Here is a 20,678-nt window from a genome sequence, read left to right as displayed (position 1 = left end):
ATGTATGTGAATTTATGAATTTACTGTCAAGTACATCTATTGGTCAGATTTAGACAGATTCATTAACTGTTTATCGACTATTAATGTCATCAAATGTAAAATATTACATATTGTTGCCTTATGGAAAGCAAGTACAGTTTTAATAAATGTACTGTAATAGAACCAAACTGTTTCCTTTGCTCTCTGACCTTTATTGTCCGCAGCAATAAAACCCAGGATGTTTTCATGGCGAAGCATGACAGTCTGATAGATCTCTGCTTCACGAAACCAGGAGCGCTCCTCTCTGGAAGAGAATATCTTTACCGCCACCTCCTCTCCACGCCAACGGCCCCTCCACACCTCTCCGAAACGGCCCTTTCCTATGCTCTCCTGCAGTAAGATGGTCCTGGCGATGGTCCTCTGTACTAGTAACGGCAAGCCTAGAGAGGACAAGTAAGTGAATTTAGAATATGCACAAAACCAAGAGCAGACAAAACAAATATTCACGCCATCTGATGCATTGCCAAATGTACATTCTTTCTGGGGAGAAAACAATGCTGTCGTGACAATGCTTTTGATCGAACACATTTCAAGCTCAAAAGGAAATTGTCAAATTTGGTAAACATCTATTGAACATTTTTGTTTACACCCTCTGTGGCCCTTTGAAAACAGCTCGGGTAAAAGTCAGAGATGTATAATCTGTTAGAAAATATGATAGCTTCACCTGAGCCTGATCCAGAGGTTGTCATGTCATAGATGAGGTCTTTCAAAGTGGTGCCGTCTGCAAGGAAGGGGTGGTCCATCCTAGGGTCTTCCTCGCTTGGCACACGGTGGTGTATGATGGAGCGATTGTGGCACATATAGAAAAGTAGCACTAGAGCAAAGATCAGCACACAGATGGGCACCGCAATCATAGCGGCCAAGGTCACTGGACTCAAAGACCGCTGTTCTATTGGATCCTCTAAAACACACAGACAAAGCCGAAAGCTTTAGCTATGATGACCTTCACACAAATGCACTGATAAAAGACTGAATTTGCCATTAGTGATAGAGATTTAGCAGTGCTGATTGAATACTATGAAAACACGTGGGTAAATGTTTTTACTTAAGCTGACCTTGCAAAAATTTCCTAAAAGCACTGGAGGACACTGATAATGTAAAGTCAGCAAAACAGAACACAGAAGCCTGTATTCTGCGTGGGTTTCAATATCTCATTCTTAAGTGTAGAGAGACTGTTCTAAAAAAAAAACACATTGTTTTCTATGAGTATACGCACACTGGCGCCGATAGGTGGTGCCTGTCCGTGCCGCCCAGCTACAACTTAGGAAGTTGCTCAAATCCCTGTCGCGCCACAGAGAACCCACATAGTTTAACAATAAATAACATCATATTTGTCCCAAATCATTAACGCTTAACATTGGCTGCTAACGTATATTTTGCATTTTGAAGTAGACGCTATCTGACGAAGCTCGCGCTATTTAATGTGCACTTCCGGTTTACGATACCGCCGAGTTCTCCTAGACGCGACTTGACGCGGTGCTGAGCTGCACATCCGGTGTGCAACCACCTTTACAGTTTAATAACAAATAATTTTTACATTTTAAGTTCAACAAAAAAGCATAAATGTGTGAAAACGAATAAATTGAAAAATAATTAAAAAGAGAAGAAAATGAATACAGTAAATAAATACTGATTTAAGTTTTGGTTTTGATTCATTCCTTATAATATAACTACACTCGAACAAATGACTTCATAAATTCTGAAGAAAAAATGTATGTATAAATATTAGAGATGCACCGAAATATCAGCCAATAATCTGTATCGATCGATAAAAGCATTTTTCTCACCATTGGCTGATAGTTTAAAAACAGTGATAGTCATGGTCGATTTATCCTCTTAATCAAAAGAGAACAGGGAAATGCAATGAATTTAAGCTCAGTTTAATGTTCAATATTAATGGTCATGATGTAAATGAATATCATTAGAATTTAGTTAATGCAATTTAATATAACCACAAAACTATCGGTATTGGCAGATATCACTCTGAATAATCGGCAATTAGTATCGGTGCATCTCTAAAAAATATTGATATGCCAACTTGTTTACATTGTTCTCATTACTGCAAACGCATCTCTCATTAAACTGATGACAAGCCAATTATTTGGATTTTTTTTTTATTTTGAGTATTTTCACGGCCCATGGTCTATTATTCTTTTAATAAAGCATAGAAGCCTAACAAACACAAAAATTTTAAACTTCCAAAGCACTTCACTATGTGCATCATCTATATGTACAAAAGTATCTGAAGTATCAATCTGAAGCAGTAACTAAGAGGTTCTTCTCAGGAAGTGTTTTATAGATGATGAGTAAAAATAAAAAGATGCTCTTCTCATTGAGGTTATTTTCTGAGGATTAAATGTAGCACAACTTAAGTCTGAAGAGAAGATATGAGGAGCTCATATACAAAAGCCCCTAAATGCCACATCTGTCAAAAATGAGATAATGATATTGACAATGCTCATTTCCAAGAAAACATGTCTGATGCGTCTGAGCTCTACATATTTTTTATAATCCAGCAATAAGCAATAAGATAAAGGACACCAATGTCCAGTTTGGTTATTCATTACTAATTCATTTACACCATGCTTATGAGACTTCTAGGGTTCCCACGCCCTAGTTAACTTCCAATTCAAGGACCTTTCAAGGACTTTCCAGGTCCAATACCCTCAAAGTCAAGGACTAAATGTGGGGACACATTTCAAGTGAGAGCAAGATTACAATGTGTTACCTTTTCAGATACATTGTTACAGGTCCCTTTTGAGGGAATTCGCGCTGCATCACTGCGGTGACGCTTTGGGGACGCCTCCAGGGGTAAGTGCGTCTAAATGTGTATATCAAATTCAACCAATTGCGAGGCTTAACCACAAAGACAGGGTGACGCCAGAGCCAGGGAGTATATCGCTATCTGAAATATTGCCAAAGACGGAGTTACAGGGACGCAGGAAGTATGGCAACTTAGGGAGATGCAGCGTCTCGTTCCCTTCTCAGGAAACAACAGTTACATACGTAACCCGACACGTTTTCATGTGTCAAACACAACTATGCAAAAAGCATTTTGGTATGAATCCACATTTGCATACAGAAGATATAATCATTTAAAGCTAACAGTTTAGCATGTGTGCTTAAAGTCTATAATTTTTATGATAATATTTTACACTACACAGGAAATAATATGGATTTTTTTTCAAAAAACTTCTTGCATAAAATAGATTCAAGCACTTTCAATGACCTGTATCTATGTATGTATATTTTCAAAAATTCCAAGGACCTTGAATTTTTTACCCCAGATTCACAAACTTTCAAGGACCTCAAGGACCCGTGGGAACCCTGGACTTCTATAAGACACAATGCATCTTTTATATAAATTAAGAGACAAGTATGTACACAATAGTTCTTGTGCCTGTATGTGCTGAAGGTCACCACAATAAGCATACCTCCATGCTACAAAGTATGCAAGTGTTTTAAATGACTAGGATGTATAAAACATTTCAAACATTTCAAGTCCTCATATTCAACTCGCTCACACAGAGCACACAAATCTGTTTAAATCTGCAATTAAATTTTCTCACCTGGGAAGGTGACTTTGGGGTTCTTGTTGCACAGGTTGGTGTCGTTGCAGCAGTACGGGTGCCTGCCATGGTTGGTGGGGGCGCACTGGAATGGTCTGTCCTTTGGGACCAGATTATCCGGCTCAAGGCACTGACCATCATGTGTCACAGTCTGTCCAGCAGTCTTTGTGACGAACACAAAGCACAGGCCAGTTGTGTTGCATGTCTGATTTACACATCTTTCACAATAGCACAGCAATCCTTATTAGGGAGAGAAAGAGATTTTTGGGTTAGGATTCCATTTAACATGGTTCTTATAATAATTGTTAAGGGTGGAGTGAGAAAAAGAGATAATTAGGTTGATAGAGTCTAAACTATGATAAAGTGACTTAATGCTAAACAGATGCAGAGCAAGCATCCTCTGTCATAACTAATGACTATAAGCAACCATGAGCATCTGGTGCCATTGGCACTAAAAAAAAAAGCTTGCTGCTGTATCAAAACAAGAAAAAAACAAACAAGACTAATATTAGACTAGTATTGCTCCTGAAATATACTAGCAGATGCAAAGTAAAAACTGTAATTTGAAGTCCCTGTATAGTCAGATATTAAACGTGTTAAAAGTTTGTCACATCACAGAAAAATGTGTTATTCACCACCCACACAACCAAATTTAAATGGGAAAAAAAGGGAAAAATGAAAAAAATAGACAAAAATCTTGGAAAAATAGACATCATTCTCTGTTCTCAAACAGTGTGGGCGTGTCCACTGTCAGCACTGAAACTACGCAGACTCGTGAAAAAAGCTGGGTTCTGGTTAGACGGGATTAGGCGTGTCACGATTCTCCAAATCCTCGATTCGATTACATTTCCGATTCTAAGGTCACGATTCGATTTAATTGTCGTTTTTTTAAAGCACAAAAATGCTATGCCATTTTAAGACTAGACTTTTATGAAATATAATATTTGACCTTGAGCCCGGCAATGCCCTGCCATGTTAGTCGTGCTGCCAGTGGAAAAATATGGTACACGCACATACCTGATAAAACCAAACTTCCTGTCAAATGAACATTCCTGTCAGTACTTTGCACCTTAAAAATTTGCTTTTATTACCATCAGACGAGATTGTCAGAATATACCCCAATAAGTCATGTTTAAATGCTGTTTTCATAACTTTTAAGCAACTGAAATAAGTTCAGAGAAACAACCGGTCCTGTCACAGACGCCGTTCCGCTGTGCACGCGTGCAGGCTCGGAGTTCAACTGATAGCGGGAGGCGCTTGCTGTTTATTTGTTTCCCATGTAAAGAGCAGCTCGCGTGGTGTCTCCTGCATCTGCCAGCTATCTTTTGGATATACGTGTTTTTTTCCCCGAAAATGCATGAATATCCTCTTAAAAGAAGCCAAAGCAAGGAGAGTTAGAGTCTTCATAGTAAGAAATTTAACACTCACACTATGCAGAGGCTCAAATGGGGCTTCCTGGAGTGATTTCAGCACCAAGGACAGGTCCCAAGGAGGAATAGAGGGAGGACGCGAAGAATTAAGCCTTCGAGCGCCTCTGAGAAATCTAATGACCAGGTCGTGCTGACCCACTGTCCTACCGTTTATGGGTGAATGGTGAGCTGATATCGCAGCGATATCGACCTTAATAGTGGATGGTGAAAGCCTATTCTCTAAACGACGCTGGAGATACAAAAGCACAACACTAATCAGACATTCTCGGGGGTTCTCACGTTGGGAAGAACACCAGTTGACAAACAGGTTCCATTTAAGCGCGTAAGCCTGGCTCGTAGATGGCGCTCGCGCTGCAGCAAGTGTGTTAGATACCCCTTGCGGTAAATCACTCAAAACTTCTGTGGAGGTCCAGGGGACGGGGCGCGGGTGCCATAATGTGCCCCCTTGTTGAGAAAGAAGGTCCTTTCTCAGGGGAATCTTCCAAGGAGGGGCTGTCGTAAGGAGAGAGAGTTCTGGAAACCAACTCCTGGTTGTCCAATATGGTGCAACTAAAAGCACGCTCTTTTCGTCCTCCCGGATCTTGCACAGGGTTTTACGCAGTGAAGCTCACCGGGGGGACCCGGATGTTTCACGGCCAGCTGTGTGCCAATGCATCCACACCGAGCGAGTTGTCGGCTAGTGAATAGAACAGGCGACAATGGGCCTTCTCTGGGGAAGCAAACAGATCTATCTGCGCTTTGCCGAAACGTCTCCAAATCTGCTAAACCGCTATGGGGTGGAGTCACCATTCACCGGGGCGGCGCAGCTCGAGAGAGCGCATCCGCTTCTATATTGAGCGTGCCCGGAATGTAAAGCGGTGAGCGGTGTCACAGCTGCAGCTGCTGCCATATGCCCCAGGAGCTTCTGAAATTGTTTCAGCGGGACCGCGCTCTTGCTCTTGAATGTATTCAGGCAAGTCAGTATCGACTGTACACCCGCTTCTGTTAGACGAGCTGTCAAATCGACCGAGTCCTCTGACGAGTCGGAGAAGGAGGGGAGGTTATGTGCCCCGCTCGTGCCTCCGGAGCTCATCTGAAGGCCTAGAGATGAAAGTGGAATTCGCTCTTTCTGTGACTGTGTGGGTGCCGACTGAAAAGTCGGCGGAACAGAAAAATTAATCAAAGGATTCCCCAACCGGCCCTCCTCCGGTGGGGGGAGTGGTGCCTTCACCATCTCCCGAAGAGCAATTCCCTCCATCTCTAGGTCGCGTGTCTCAGGGCCGCTTCAACTTCCTTTTTCCACCCTTTGAAGCGGGCTGAGCGGGCGGGGCAGACTGCTGATGACCAGTTCCTCGCTTCTTAGAAGAGCCCTGGGGAGGGGCAGACTGAGGTGCCGACGTGGACGGGGCAGGCGCAGGACGCTTCCGACGTGGCATGATCTGAGCGATGGCCTCAGTCTGCTTCTTGGCCGCGGAGAATTGCTGCACAAACTCCTTGACCGTCTCGCCGAACAGGCCGGCCTGGGAAACCGGAGCATTCAGGAGCCGGGTCTTATCAGCATCCTTCATGTCCGCCAGGCACAGCCAGAGATGGCGTTCCTGGACTACCAGGGTAGACATCGCACGACCGACGGCACGTGTGGTGACCTTGGTCTCACGAAGCGCCAGATCAGTAGCCGCACGGAGCTCAGAAAACTCAGCCGAATCGTGACCTCCCGCGTGCAGGTCCCTCAGAGCCTTAGCCTGGTGAACCTGCAGCAATGCCATGGCATACAGGGCTGAAGCTGCCTCCCCACAGGCTTTGTAAGCGGAACCGGTTAGCGCGGAAGACTGCTTACAGGCCCGTGAGGGGAGAGTAGGCTGGTCCCGCCAGGAGGAAGCGACACCGGCCGGACACAACTGCATCGCGACCGGCCACTCCACTGACGGGATACCAGTATATCCCCTGGCATCTCCACCCTCGAGAGAGGTGAGGGGTGAAGGCTGATACGGCCGGTTCCGGGTGGAAAACGCGGTTTTCCACGACCGCGTCAGCTCTTCATGCACCTTGGGGAAGAAGGGCACCGGGGGCGAGGACTGAGAAGCCCTGGCACCCCCGAAGTACCAATCATCGAGGCGGGATGGTTCGAGTGGGGGAGGTTCAGTCCACTCCAAGCCGACCGCCGCAGCCGCCCGAGCGAGCATGGCTGCCATCTCGGGATTGAACGCAGGTCCCGAAACCCTACCCGAAGGAGGAAGCAGGTCTGGATCGACGTCCGAGGCTGACAACCCCCCCTCCGACGTTACGGTGGACATTGTCTCCGGTGGAGGCTCGACAGAGCGTGAGGACGCCGTAGAACAAGGGCCGCTCGTCCATCAGGACCTCTGCTGGCAACGGATCAGGGCGCTGGGAGTCACTGGACGAACCAGCGGACCGACCCAGCACTGTTATACGGAAATCATCCTTCGCAAGCCTAGTAACTGTGCCCTTAGCAGCACTAGGCTTGGAAGGCGGGGGCCATTGTCGGAGGAACGACACCCATCTCCGCAAATCCGCCATAGACATGCCCTCACAGACGGAGCATGAACTATCCTAAACGCAGCCTCAGCGTGCTGGAGCCCCAGACACGAAAGACAACACTTGTGGCCATCCCAGGGGGGCGATGAACACAACGCATCCAGCAACGGAGCACGGACGGAATTCCATCTTTAAAAAGACGAACCCGTCGTAGTGACCGACTGAAAGGGAACCGCCTTCTCCACTTTTTTAAAAGTGCAATTGCGCAACACTCCTGATTGACAACTAGGAGGACCAATAGTCTTGATGATCTACCCGGAAAAAGAAAATCCTCCGCAATACCTTTAAGGAGGAGTAATAAATAGTGTATTTGCATTTTGTGCAGAATAAGATCAGATTAATATCCATTTAGTCAAGACTCATTTACGTAATGATCTACGTAACAACCCTAAAATTCAACAAAGATAAATCTGTTACAGACGGGCTGTCAAACAATACAAGTTTCAAGTTGTTTTTTGTCATGTACATATTATAGCTGTCTGTGAATGTGAATGGTCTGCAAAGTTGTAAATCTGAAATCTTTCCGCCTATGATCTTCGCTGGCTGCCCACGCACAACCTCTACTCGGACCCGCACTTAAACACCTAAAGCCCATAAATACAGGGACATGGCAACACTGCAAGACAGCTTCACAACTACGTACAACACAAGGTGGTGATTTATTAAAATTGCAGAACATAAAGCTGTAATATCATTTTGCTCAATCAAGACAAACAATATTGCTATGGTTTCCTCTGTGTCAATCATTGCAGTTTCTGAAATGAGTCTTGTTCCATACAACACACACAACAATCAAATTACAATGTTTATTGACCCTGGATGCACATAAACATGTTATGTGAGACTCCAAATCATAATTAGGAAACTTTAAAATAGCACTTTAAGAAAAAACAGAATTAAGATGGGGACACAGATTTGAGGCAGTGTTTCAAAGTAGTATAAATGCAAATATATTAGCATGTGTTATATGTGACCCTGCCTGTGAAAACCCAGCTACAGTAAAGTAATTTATTGTGATTTAGTACATAATGTTAAGAGTATCTGTCAAAATACAACCTGGATATCTTTAACATTGACTGAGAAAGGTAATGTCAAAGATCAAAATCAATTTGAAATTGATTGCGACAATTAATCACTTTTTCTTATACCTTTTTTATTTTTTACAACAAACTAAGTATGAAAGCATATAAACACATACCACTCTACCTACACACCTTCCCTCCCCTCCCACCTCGATGCGCCAACTAATGATCTCAGAATAAATTCATGAGACTTTCACAGACAGGGTCACATAAGTTTGCAAGTGCTGGTGCACCCACGGTGGAAAATGTGTTTCAAGTATTTGTTATGGCATGTAAGGTATGTGTGCAAAGTATGCAGTAAAGTTCAATCCCTAATGTAAACAACAAAAACTGTGTAATCACAGTATGTCAACAGACATGACTAGTAGCTCAAGGAGACATGAACTCCAGGTTGAAGTTACATAGTGTGCATGAAAAACACGGGTCTGGAAACGTGGTTTTACTCTACTGTACAAGGTGTAGTATGCAAATTGTGTCGGAATGTCTTATCAAAAGGGTAGACAGATCAAAATGCAACTGAAGACCGATATATATGACAGTACAAAACCAAAGAGACAAGTTGTTTCTAAACCTACACCAAACCACAGGCCACAATTATGCCACTGTGGGAATTCAAGATGTCTAGACAACTCAACTAGATGTCTAGACAAAGCTACAATAAAACCGGATAGATGCTGTAAACCGGTTTCCCTTAGTGGAAACAACTAACATACTTTCAAAGTGTAGACTAAAAATTTTGCAATTCTTTCTTGACACTAAAATGACATCACAAGATTCCAGTTTAACACAGTAATAAAAAATATGCAGATAAAAGGCAGAGCCAGGGTTGGACAGCAACAATCTGAAGACAAACACGGTAAAATCAATGGCATCTTTCCTCATGCTTTACATTTATCTTTTGACTTACAGTAAACATCTAGTGCAGTCTTGGCTGAGACAATGTAAAAATGAATGTTCTTCCTTGGTGTATCCTTCAGGGAGTTTGATATACCTGCACTTTTTTCAAATGAGATGCCTACAGAGGCAGAATTATAGGCACATACCAGGGGCAAAGACTGTTCCAAAATGCAGACGTTTAAATATTAATGCTCCTGAAATTTCAATTTTAAACTTTATGTAGTAACATATTTATATATATACACACACACACACACATATTACACTCCACATACACACACACATAAGGGACACTCCACATTTTTTTAAAATATGTTCATTTTCCAGCTCCCCTAAATATTTGATTTTTACTGTTTTGAAATCCATTCAGCCGATCTCCGGGTCTGGCGCTAGTACTTTTAGCATAGCTTAGCACAATCCACTGAATCCGATTAGACCATCAGCATCACGCCAAAAAATAACCAAAGATTTTCGATATTTTTCCTACTTAAAACTTGACTCTTCTGTAGTTACATTTTGTACAAGACCGACAGAAAATTAAAAGTTGCGATTTTCTAGGCAGATATGTCTAGGAACTATACTCTTATTCTGGCGTAATAATCAAGGACTTTGCTGCCATAAAATTGAAAAATAATGCATACCTGCGTAACATGGAACAGGAGGCGCAAAGTTATTACGCAGCAGCCGAAAATAGTCCCCTTAGTATATCTTTCAATAGCAGGTGACTATTTTCGGGCACCATATCATTGTGCCTCCTGTTCCATGTTACAAGGGTATGCATTATTTTCGATAAACGCACACCTAACCTGCCAAATGTCTTAAAAATAACCACCAGAGCAATGTCTGTGTTAACCGTGGTATAAGCAAAATAACTGTGTATCGTGCCGTGGCCACATTACCACTTTGCATGTGCATTATTTTTTAAGTTAACAGGCCGTTGTCAATTATTCCTTTCATATTTAATATAATTGCATTAAAAAAACTGTGGAGTATTAGGGCGTTTTCACATTAGCACTTTTGGTGCGCACCCGGGTTCGATTGACATCAGAGTTCGGTACATTTGGATGATGTGAACGCTGTCTTCCGAACTCGGGTGTGCACCCGCGAAACGTACTCGAGTCCGCTTAAAAAGGGTGGTCTGGGGTTCGTTTCATGTGAACTCCAGATCGGTTCGCTGCTAATGTGAGCGCAATCGTACCAAATCGCGGAAGTGATCCACTGTTAATGACGTATTATATGGAATGTCCCACCAAAACAGATGTGTGTGTTTGTGTGTGTGCACTTTCCTTGACAACAAAATGCATAGAAAACTCAAGCAAGCATTGTTCTTTTTTTTTAAACCTTTGGTTTTGTTTTCAAAGAAATAATACAGAAACGCACTTTCGTCTGTCTGCCGCAAACATACTAAAGTCGTTTCGATGACAACGGTCTGTCCGCTGACGTCAATTTTTGCGGAGGCATTCAGAAATCATCTCTCTGCTTGCAGAGTTAGTCAATCACGCTTGAAAAATAATATGTGAACACAGTCCATGGGGGGCATGGGGAGGGGGGAGCAATCGAACTCGGGTTCGGATAAGGCAATCGCACCAAATGTGAAACCGTCCTTAATGAAAAGCTCTGTATAATTGAATAAAGCCATGTATTTGTATTTGGGATGCACCGTATATTCGGCCACTACAAAGTTTCAGCCGAAAATGGCCCAAAAGAGCATTTTCGGATTTCGGACAAAAGACTTTTATCACCGAAACAATACGGACGAAATGTTGTGCTGACGCGAACAGAAACCGTGCTTGTATGAAGCAACATCTGCGTGTGGACGTATTTAACGCAATAAGGCGCTAAAGTGAGCAGCCTTCTGTACCCACAGAGTCACATGCGGTTGAATGTGTCAGACATGATCGATCGATCGACGTGATTTGTAAACTTTAGAGAGAGTTGCGCTAATGTGTCTCAAACCATTAACATACATTTGGCGAATACAGCAATGAAAAACAACGTAACGTTTTTATGTGGAGCGACTGTTTATGCTGCGCTGTTTGGGATTCGCCCTCGTCTCTGTGTTCGCAAGCGTTTAAGGGCAAGTAGTAGTGCATACGAGAGACGCGTTTCAAAAAGCAAGCGAACATAAATTCTTTCTGTAATTGACAGGGAAAACAAAATGATCTCCACAGTATTTTTTTGTTTGTTTGTTTATGTCTTATGTGTATGTATAGATTACAGTCAGAAACCAGTCTGTGCTTATTTGGTCTTAGAGACAGTAACCTCAATTAACCTACTTAAGTCTGTGTCATTAATGTTAATCAAACAACCAAAGACAAAGAGAAAATCACTTCTGTAGCTCTAAAAATAATAATAATTATATTTAATTCATACAATAAAGACAGTGTTATGATTCATTTAATTCGATTTCTGTACCTAATGCTAATTTCAGACCTTACTTAATGTGCAACTTTCTTCTTTTTTATAAATGTTTGCAATTTCTTTGTTATTAGATTTTTCCCATCCCCTTTTTGCTGATCCGAAAAATAATCCGATCCGTGCCTAAAAACTGTAATGTGATCCAAACCATGAGTTTTGTGATCCGTCACACCCCTAGTAAAGTTAGTACACAGATTTGACATAATAATTTCTTTTGGTGTTTCGGTTTTCGGCCTTGGTTTCCTCTTTTTCGGTTTTGGCCAAGAATTTTCATTTTGGTGCATCCCTAAATTTTATTAGTTTAATAGATGCAACACGGCAATGCCAAAACTGAATTGACTATACACTCTATGAAAACATTTAAGTTGACACAGCTCATCCGATCCAATGAATTGTGTACACTGGACTTTAGAAGCATGTGCGTTTTCATCTTTTACAAAAACATTTTTAGATTTAAGGTTAATTACTGGCCAATTCTTTGGTTTCAACTTTCTGGCAATTTCTGTAATAAGGTCAAATAAGAATGAAGACAGGATAGAGAAAACAGTCACAGATGCATTCATGAAAATGCAGATAACAGGATGTGTTTAAAAAGAAAAAAAGGTACAAAAATTCTTCGGTGACGCCCTATGATCTCATTTCATATAATCCGTGCCAGATTATATGAAATGAAAGAAGAAATGACGTCTTACTTTCAGTGAGTGAAAATGTGTATAGGAACATTTTGAATATGATGTGAATGAAAAAGGAGTCAGTTGTGACCTCGAAGTGGTGTAAAGATATATTTCATTCAAATAAAAAATAGTTCTTTTGAAATCTTTTTGAAAACATTTAGATCGTGTGAAACTGCTTGGCTGGTCACGTCCTTTTAAGCATAAAATATGCTCAAGTAAAATTCAGAGAGTTTCACGATTTCACAAAACTACTCTTTTATCTAACTGAGATCAAATTAGAATGAAGACAAAACAGGCTTTCACACTAGCAGTTAAGTACCAAACAGGGCACATTTTACATAGAAAACTTTTGAAAAGCTGTCATGAGAGCATCAGGGTACCAAAACCGAGACTACCTGAAGGCGGTGGTCCATGCTAATATGCACCTTTGATGTACTAATACATGCTCTTTGGTACCTATATGAACTATTTAGGAACAAATGTGTACTTTTTGAAAAGGTACCATCACAGTGAAAGCTAGAGACCGTTTTAACAATATTAATCAAAGTTTAAAACGTGTGGTAAGCACATCAAGGTTCCACAGTAAGAAATGACACTACCCAGTCAAGCTGAGACCATACAGTATAATCATACATAGTCAGGGAAAATATAGGCCTTTCAAGCTCTCCAGCAGAGAAAACACACTTATCTTACTGTACTACATTCTAAATGCTAGTAAATTGGTGTACTGATCTATGTAATTAACATATCAATTGCATACATCACCCAGCTATGATGACTCAAATGTACCAAAGGACACAGCAGAAAATAAAATAACCATGTTGTGGCTGGGTGTCTCCTCACTCACTGCGATAGGATCTGTAGTTCAGCTGGATAAGAGTAATGAAGGAATTGGGCCTGTCTAGACAATGTGGACTAAACTGGAGTCACACCAGCATAATGAGTAATATCAAGTTTGCTGGCACTTGCATTAGTGGTCTACATTCAAACAGCTTTTTGCCCTGGATGACTGGAAAGCAGATCATCACAAACCATTGTTTTAATAGCATAGGAAACAGAGAGGACTCTAAGGGCACGCTCACAAATGTCACCCTCGGGCACGGTTTGGTTGGATTATCCCTAATATGAGTAAGCCCTAAATGAAGTTCTAAACGGAGGATCGGGAGGAGCCTAAACATTCAGGCCTGTGAATCATTAAAGGATTAGTCCATTTTCTTAAAAAAATACAGATAATTTACTCACCACCTTCTCATCCAAAATGTTGATGTCTTTCTTTATTCAGTCGAGAAGAAATTCTGTTTTTTGAGGAAAACATTCCAGGATTTTTCTCATTTTAATGGACTTTAATGGACCCCAACCCTTAACAGTTTTAATGCAGTTTAAAATTGCAGTTTCAAAGAACTCTAAACGATTTCAAACGAGGCATAAGGGTCTTATCTAGTGAAACGATTGTCATTTTTGATAAGAAAAATGAAAAATATGCACTTTTAAACCACAACTTCTCGTCTTCTTCCGGCTGTGTGACGAGCGAGCGACCTCACGTAATACGTCATCACGTCAAGAGGTCACGGATGATGTATCGAAACTACGCCTCAGTGTTTACAAGTGTAGAGAAAGAGGACCGTTCCGACGTTGTTGTATGTTGAATGATACTAATTAATGTATTTGTGTCAGTTTATTGTTAAAAATGGTCCGTAAATGTGTGTTTCATATATGTAACACGTGACCTTTCGACGTCATTACGCAATTTACGTGAGGTCGCGCTGGCTTGTCACACAGCCAGAGGAAGACGAGAGGTTGTGGTTTAAAAGTGCATATTTATTATTTTTCTTACCAAAAATGACAATTGTTTCGCTAGATAAGACCCTTATGTTTCGTTTGATATCGTTTAGAGTCCTTTAAAACTGCAACTTTAAACTGCATTAAAACTGTTAAGTGTTGGTGTCCATTAAAGTTCAGTAGCCCCTTATGGAACGGCTGAAATTCCACAAGGGGGCGTATTTGTTCCTCAGACGTTGCACAATAAACGTGACATGCGAATATATTCATTATAAATCGTGAATGAAAAGTGAGGTTCGAACGAATGTCCGTTAGTGAACTTAGGGGCTGGACACACCAAAACTTTTAAACGCGGCTGAAAACGCCTTGAGGACGCCGAATGGCAGCTGTTTTTCAGCTGAGTGCCAGCTTTCTTCAGCTGAGCGCTTTGGTATCTGTGCTGCGAGCTGGTTGGTTGCTGTGGTAATGTCCCGCCCCTCCTCCACTGTGATTGGGCAGCCGTGTGAAAACTGACATTGACGAGCGGAGCTTCTCTCCCAAAGTTGAATCTCTTTCAACTCTGGACGCTCAGCGCCGAGCGCGGAAAAACCGCCGAGCGCCGGTTTTCAGCGCGGAAAACACCTGCTAGCTGCTGGCTTATTTGAAAAACGCAGAGCTTCCATTGGAAACAATTGAAAACATGCGCCGGCCGCGGGCGTAAAAGCGTTGGTGTGCACGCCCCCTAATTGTATACACTACTTATATATAATTCGGTCAGAAACGTCAAAATTGTGATATGAACAAATCGTTTTGGATTAAAAGGCTTGGATATTCCATTTCCTTGGACTTTTGGGGATTTAAGAACAATTTGTTTTGGACAATTTCACTGAAGCGGATAAAGGGAAGATTTTGAAGGTAAGTAAATATCCTAAATCGGCGCCGCCCGGTTCAGGTAACTAACAACTAGATTACAGTTTTATGACTGCTAAAAATCATAGTATGCTTTGTGTGCGCTTAATGGAATCCCGAAAGTCTAAGCTTTACAACGATGTGCCGCATGACCGTATATTTTTAAGATTTAATGCTTCAAAGTTACAATAACGTTTATGCAGCCTCACGTGCAAGGGAGGGGGTGTACCGTGTACGGCACAGTGTTCCTTATCAGGTTAAAATGAGAAAAATCCTGGAATGTTTTCCTCAAAAAACAAAATTTCTTCTCGACTGAACAAAGACATCAACATTTTGGATGACATGGTGGTGAGTAAATTATCTGAATTTTTTTAAGACAATGGACTAATCCTTTAAGAGCGTATATAAGGCAGTCTTAATGCCTCTGCGTTAGGGCTGCACGATTTGGGTAATTTTTCCCATTGCGGTTATTGATGCTAATATTGCGATGTGCGATTATACTAAATGGTATCATGAGTCAACTTGATGGGTTTTAAGGAAAATCCACACAAAGTTTAGCTAAAATGTGTATTTGTAAAACTAGAAATGTTTTCGTATTGCCACGTGATGTAGCAACTGCTCAGTGTCAGTAATCCTAAATCCAAAATACCGCCATACAACAGACGTAGAGTTTTTTTTAGCTACCAGATCACTGTCAACCGCCTCTGCATCCATCTTCGCTCTGGTATAAGTGACGACGCACACCACACACGTGCACTGCCTTTATTGTTAGTTTTTCTTTCTTTTTTTAAACAGCTAGGAAAATCATCAAACTGTTATCAGAAAGTTTGTGTTAACAAGTCCACACATTTATTTATTTAATATAATTGCAACTTTTTGCTGTCATATAATTGCACAGGCTGACATTGCGATTGCGATGCGATTAATTGTGCAGCACTACTCTGCGTCCAGCTTAAATTTTTCCAACATTCCTCCTCCTCCCCATCTTCACCTTTACTGCTCTCTTTCTTCCTCTGTGCAGTTCTGTTGTGGGGAGGTTTGCTCTCTCTGAAGGTTCATAGGTCCCTTCGAGGATAGCAAGCCAAGTTAGTTTACCATTAATCATTAAGACTGAATGCGCAGACAACTAGTGTAACAAAGTATTTATAAATTTACATGTCTTAAGAGCTGATCAAATCACAAGTGATCAGATTAGACACATCTGTTTAAACCTGGTGTTAACATGATGTGACAAGTGTCTTTTTCTGATCTCATTTTAATTAGGGGAGAAAAGGTGATAAACATCACATGGGCTACTACACTACACGTTGATAACGGGGAAAAAATCTGATATTTCTTGGGATTATTAACGGATTGCAGAGACATTTGTGTGCCCAAAGAAAAAATTTAAACATGCAGAGACGACTAGACCGCAAGACTTTACTTGACAAACACTCATACAATGTCTTTTTGACCCATGATTTGTGAGTTCTTAAAGAGCACCTATTGTCCGATTCACGTTTTTACATTTACTTTGGTGTGTAAGTGTGTATTAGTACATGCTAACCATATGCAAAAGGTACATGCCTCAAAGTTAACGATGACACGATTTATTGTCTCCAACGTAAATCTATTTTATTGGACTACAACAAACACACGGAGAGTAGGCAACAGTTTTCTTCCTGGGATTGGTGATGTAGACAAGACTGACATTATCATAATTCCACGCGGTTTGTCTCACAGCCTGTAAGTTAACTCCTGCAACCAAATCTTTCAAACATGGTAAGCAGCGTCACATTTCCAGCTGATGTCAGAGGTATTCAGACCAATCACAACATTAGTTGGCCAATCAGGTACACAGGGCTTTATTAATCCATGCGTTTCAGGAAGAGAGTTAAAATCTGGAGCTACAAAAATGTACGGTATGTGGAAAATAATGTGTTTTTTGAACCATAAACCACATTGGTTTATACAAAATAGACAAAATAAATATTTTTAGCGATGAAATAGGTGCTCTTTAATTATTTTATTTGAATCATACATTTAATTTTCCATCTTTAAAATCAAAAATCTCTTTCACATATTGTCCACAACAAAGTGAAGACAGTTCTCTCATACTAAAAGCAAAATTTAGTCCCTTTTCCGCCCCTCAGAGGACAAATTAAGGCACAGTCTGGCTCATGGTGCATTTCCTTAGTCAAACACACATTTAGTTGGTCTGGAGGAAAATCAGACATCCTAAGCTGCCAAGTTTTGAGAACATTACACATTTAAAGCTCTGCTTTCAAATCAGTCGCCCGCTGTGAGTCACACTCAATAAGACACTGCAGCTCCACCCACTTAATCCAGATTACTAAAACAAACAGACACTTAATCCTTAGCCATATAACAAAGGCAAACCGTAGACAAAAACATTTTTCAATTTACCACTAATAAACAAAACGTCTCTACTTGGGCAAACACTGTCAGGAATATGCCACACCAAAATTCTGATTCAGATGGATTTGTTTAAAAGAATTCACCCAAATAACACATAATTCCAATACGCCCTCCAATCAATGTAACCCCTGCCTGCTACAGCATATGCTTATTAGATGTAGAGCCCGACCGATATGCGTTTTTTCGGGCCGATGCCGATACAGATATTAGGGAGTAAAAAAAGACCGATAACGATATATCGGCCGATATTCTTTATGTGTATATTATAGTTCAGTACACATATACTACAGTATATTATACTACTGTACATAGAAAACACTATATACTTTAACATAATATACTGTATATGAATAAATACAATGCAATGAAATGATCACTCACAAATGTGGTGATCACTCACAAATGTGGTGATCCAACACTTATATTGATGTGACAAAGATATGTACTATAGGCAAGAACTTAACAATAAACTTTATTATCCAAAATTAGTTGGATATCAGTGCACTAAACAGTAAACTTGACTTATTATAAATAACTTTAAAACACAAAGAGAACAAAATACATAAAACTTGCATCATTTGCAGTTTTGACGAGAATAACGTTATAAAGAGAAACTTATGAAGTCATTGATTAATATTAGCTTTACAGTAAGTTGTGTACTTCACAAATTAGTTAGCCACTCACAGTTACGAAGACAATGCTTGACGGAGCACATACTAATGTACGCTATGTTTAATGTTGTGCTTGTGCACAACGTTTTTATAACACAAACCCATGGTTCCGTGCAAACTTTAGACTTTAATAAAACTAATGCGTCTTCGCTCCGCCTCTTTTATTTAGCAAGGGTGTAGAGTTGCGTGAGCTTATTGAATCAATTGCTCTGAAATGAGCGTGTTAACTAACAACACAAGCAGCAGTAATCTCATATAGTGATATATAAGTGCACGGCTGCGCGTAGTTTAAACGTGTCATTTCTCCGTCTCGCGTCATTTCTCCCGCTTGCGTTTTAACTCGCAAGTCGACAAAGAGACGGATTAAAAACACCAAATGTAAGCGGGAATGCGTCTCTCTTGTCCATTTATAATCCAATCGACCAAAGCGCGTCTTAATACCAGGTGTAAAAATGTTGTGAAGAAGACACTACGTGACTGCAGCCACCTGAACTGAGAGACTGACTGACTGAAGTGAAGGGGGTGGGGGATTGGCTGGTGTCACTACAGTGAGTGATCTGGGTCGCCATTAGCAACCAGTATGGCGCACTCTGCTGGACAAACAAGTACTTACATCTTTCAAATGCATTTAATGTGTTCTGTAACAAACGTTCATATCGGCGCATATCTGCGGCTTATACGCCGATACAGATATATCTGCGACATGCTCATATCGGCCGATAAAATCGGCAAAACGATAAATCGGTCGGGCTCTAATTAGATGACTAAATAAAACAATCATTGACTATTTATTGATTTCTCAGAATAACCTGCTCATGTTGACACACCAATCAATATGCTCAGAAAAATTTCTCCCATCACGGTCTCTTCTCACTGTATCTTTATTAACAAAGGTTCATATCTGCTATTCAGTGACAGTGGTTAGGGTTTATGCATTTAATCTCTGACTGCAATGTTATTGTGGTATTACCCAAGTAAAAACAGGAAAGAAGCTTGAAAAAAAGAAAACATTTGCTGCATCAAAATTCAAAAGACATTCATTCAAAGTTCTGCTCTGGGCAATCTACCAGAAATAACATAAAACTAATTTTCCAAATACCAAATTTAAAAAAAGACATATCTTCAGACGTTTGTAAAAATATGTTGTACCGCTTGCAGATAATCAAAAAACCATTACATCTAGAAATTCCATTACAAGTTGCCATTTCATAGGTAGTCTTTTAAAAGTTAAGTGAAAAGTGACATGTTTGTTGTGGAATGCATACTCGAAATGTGACCTCTGCATTTAACTTATTTTCCCAGTGAGAAGTGAACACACGCACTGCAAGTCGTGAACACACACACATCCGGAGCAGTGGGCAGCTATCCCTACAAAGCCCAGGGAGCAATCAGGGTTAGGATGCCTGGTTTAAGGGCACTGATCAGTCGCAACATACCGGCCTTAAAGGGGTCATAGCGTGAAAAACATGGAAAAAGTCAGATTAAGTGAAATAATTGGGTCCCCAGTGCTTCTATCAAACTAGAAAATGTGAAAAAGAACAATCCAGTAACTTTGCTTTGGTAAACCATTTTTTGCAAGAATGTGAAAAATTGGGTTGTTCAGATTTTGCCTGTTTTTTGAAGAGGGTAGCAAAGCCAATTACAATAATACCGCCCCTTAATCCAGGGTTTCCTGCAAATTTAAAGCAACACTAAAGAGTTTTTGCTCTTTGCTCCCCCTACAGGTTAGAAGCAGAATTGTCCATTACCATTGTCGTAAATAATTTAGCCTACTGCAGCAAAGCTGGCTCTGATTGGATTGTAGGTCTGCCGTAAAGCAAGTTTTTGTAGTTCTCACTCGAACTACATGACCACGACCCGACGGTTGGAAACTTCTTTAGTGCGGTTTTGGCCGATAGAGGGCTGCAAAGCGAATGTGAAAGTGCCGTTCACTCTGTTACGAGTGGATGAACGACTGAAACTTTTTTGGAAACGTTATTTTAAGGTAAAAAAAAACTCTTTAGTGTTGCTTTAAAGTAAGTTAGCTGGTGATTTTGTTGTGTGAGCAACCTCCTAGCTAGGTTTCACGTGCCTGTTGATTAGATATAATTGTTGAGCGCTGTTGCTCATGCTATTTATGTGCATTATTTACATGCTACAGTAGTTGGGTGATTCTCACGAAACCATTGAAACACCACGGCACTAATGATTTTAGCTTTAACCTCTTAAACCCTAAGGACCCAGTCCCGGGTACAAAATTTCGTATTTTGACTCAAATAAAATATTCTTTTAATCTTTA

At 40.8% G+C, this 20,678-nt stretch overlaps 1 protein-coding gene across 1 annotated transcript in view; it reads right to left on the bottom strand.

The window, feature by feature from the left end:
• The window catches only part of tgfbr1a (transforming growth factor, beta receptor 1 a), a 39,466-nt gene that overhangs the window by 13,577 nt on the left and 5,211 nt on the right, over nucleotides 1-20,678 (bottom strand). The window contains exons 2-4 of the mRNA XM_055202256.2: nucleotides 3,609-3,848; nucleotides 704-940; nucleotides 189-419 (exon numbers count right to left, since the gene is read on the bottom strand). Of these exons, the coding sequence (XP_055058231.1) occupies nucleotides 189-419; nucleotides 704-940; nucleotides 3,609-3,848 (708 nt within the window). The remainder of the gene's footprint in view (nucleotides 1-188; nucleotides 420-703; nucleotides 941-3,608; nucleotides 3,849-20,678) is intronic.

This window comes from Misgurnus anguillicaudatus, chromosome 2 (assembly GCF_027580225.2).
Source record: "Misgurnus anguillicaudatus chromosome 2, ASM2758022v2, whole genome shotgun sequence".
NCBI classification, from domain to species: domain Eukaryota; kingdom Metazoa; phylum Chordata; class Actinopteri; order Cypriniformes; family Cobitidae; genus Misgurnus; species Misgurnus anguillicaudatus.
This window is presented reverse-complemented; position numbering and strand designations above follow the sequence as displayed.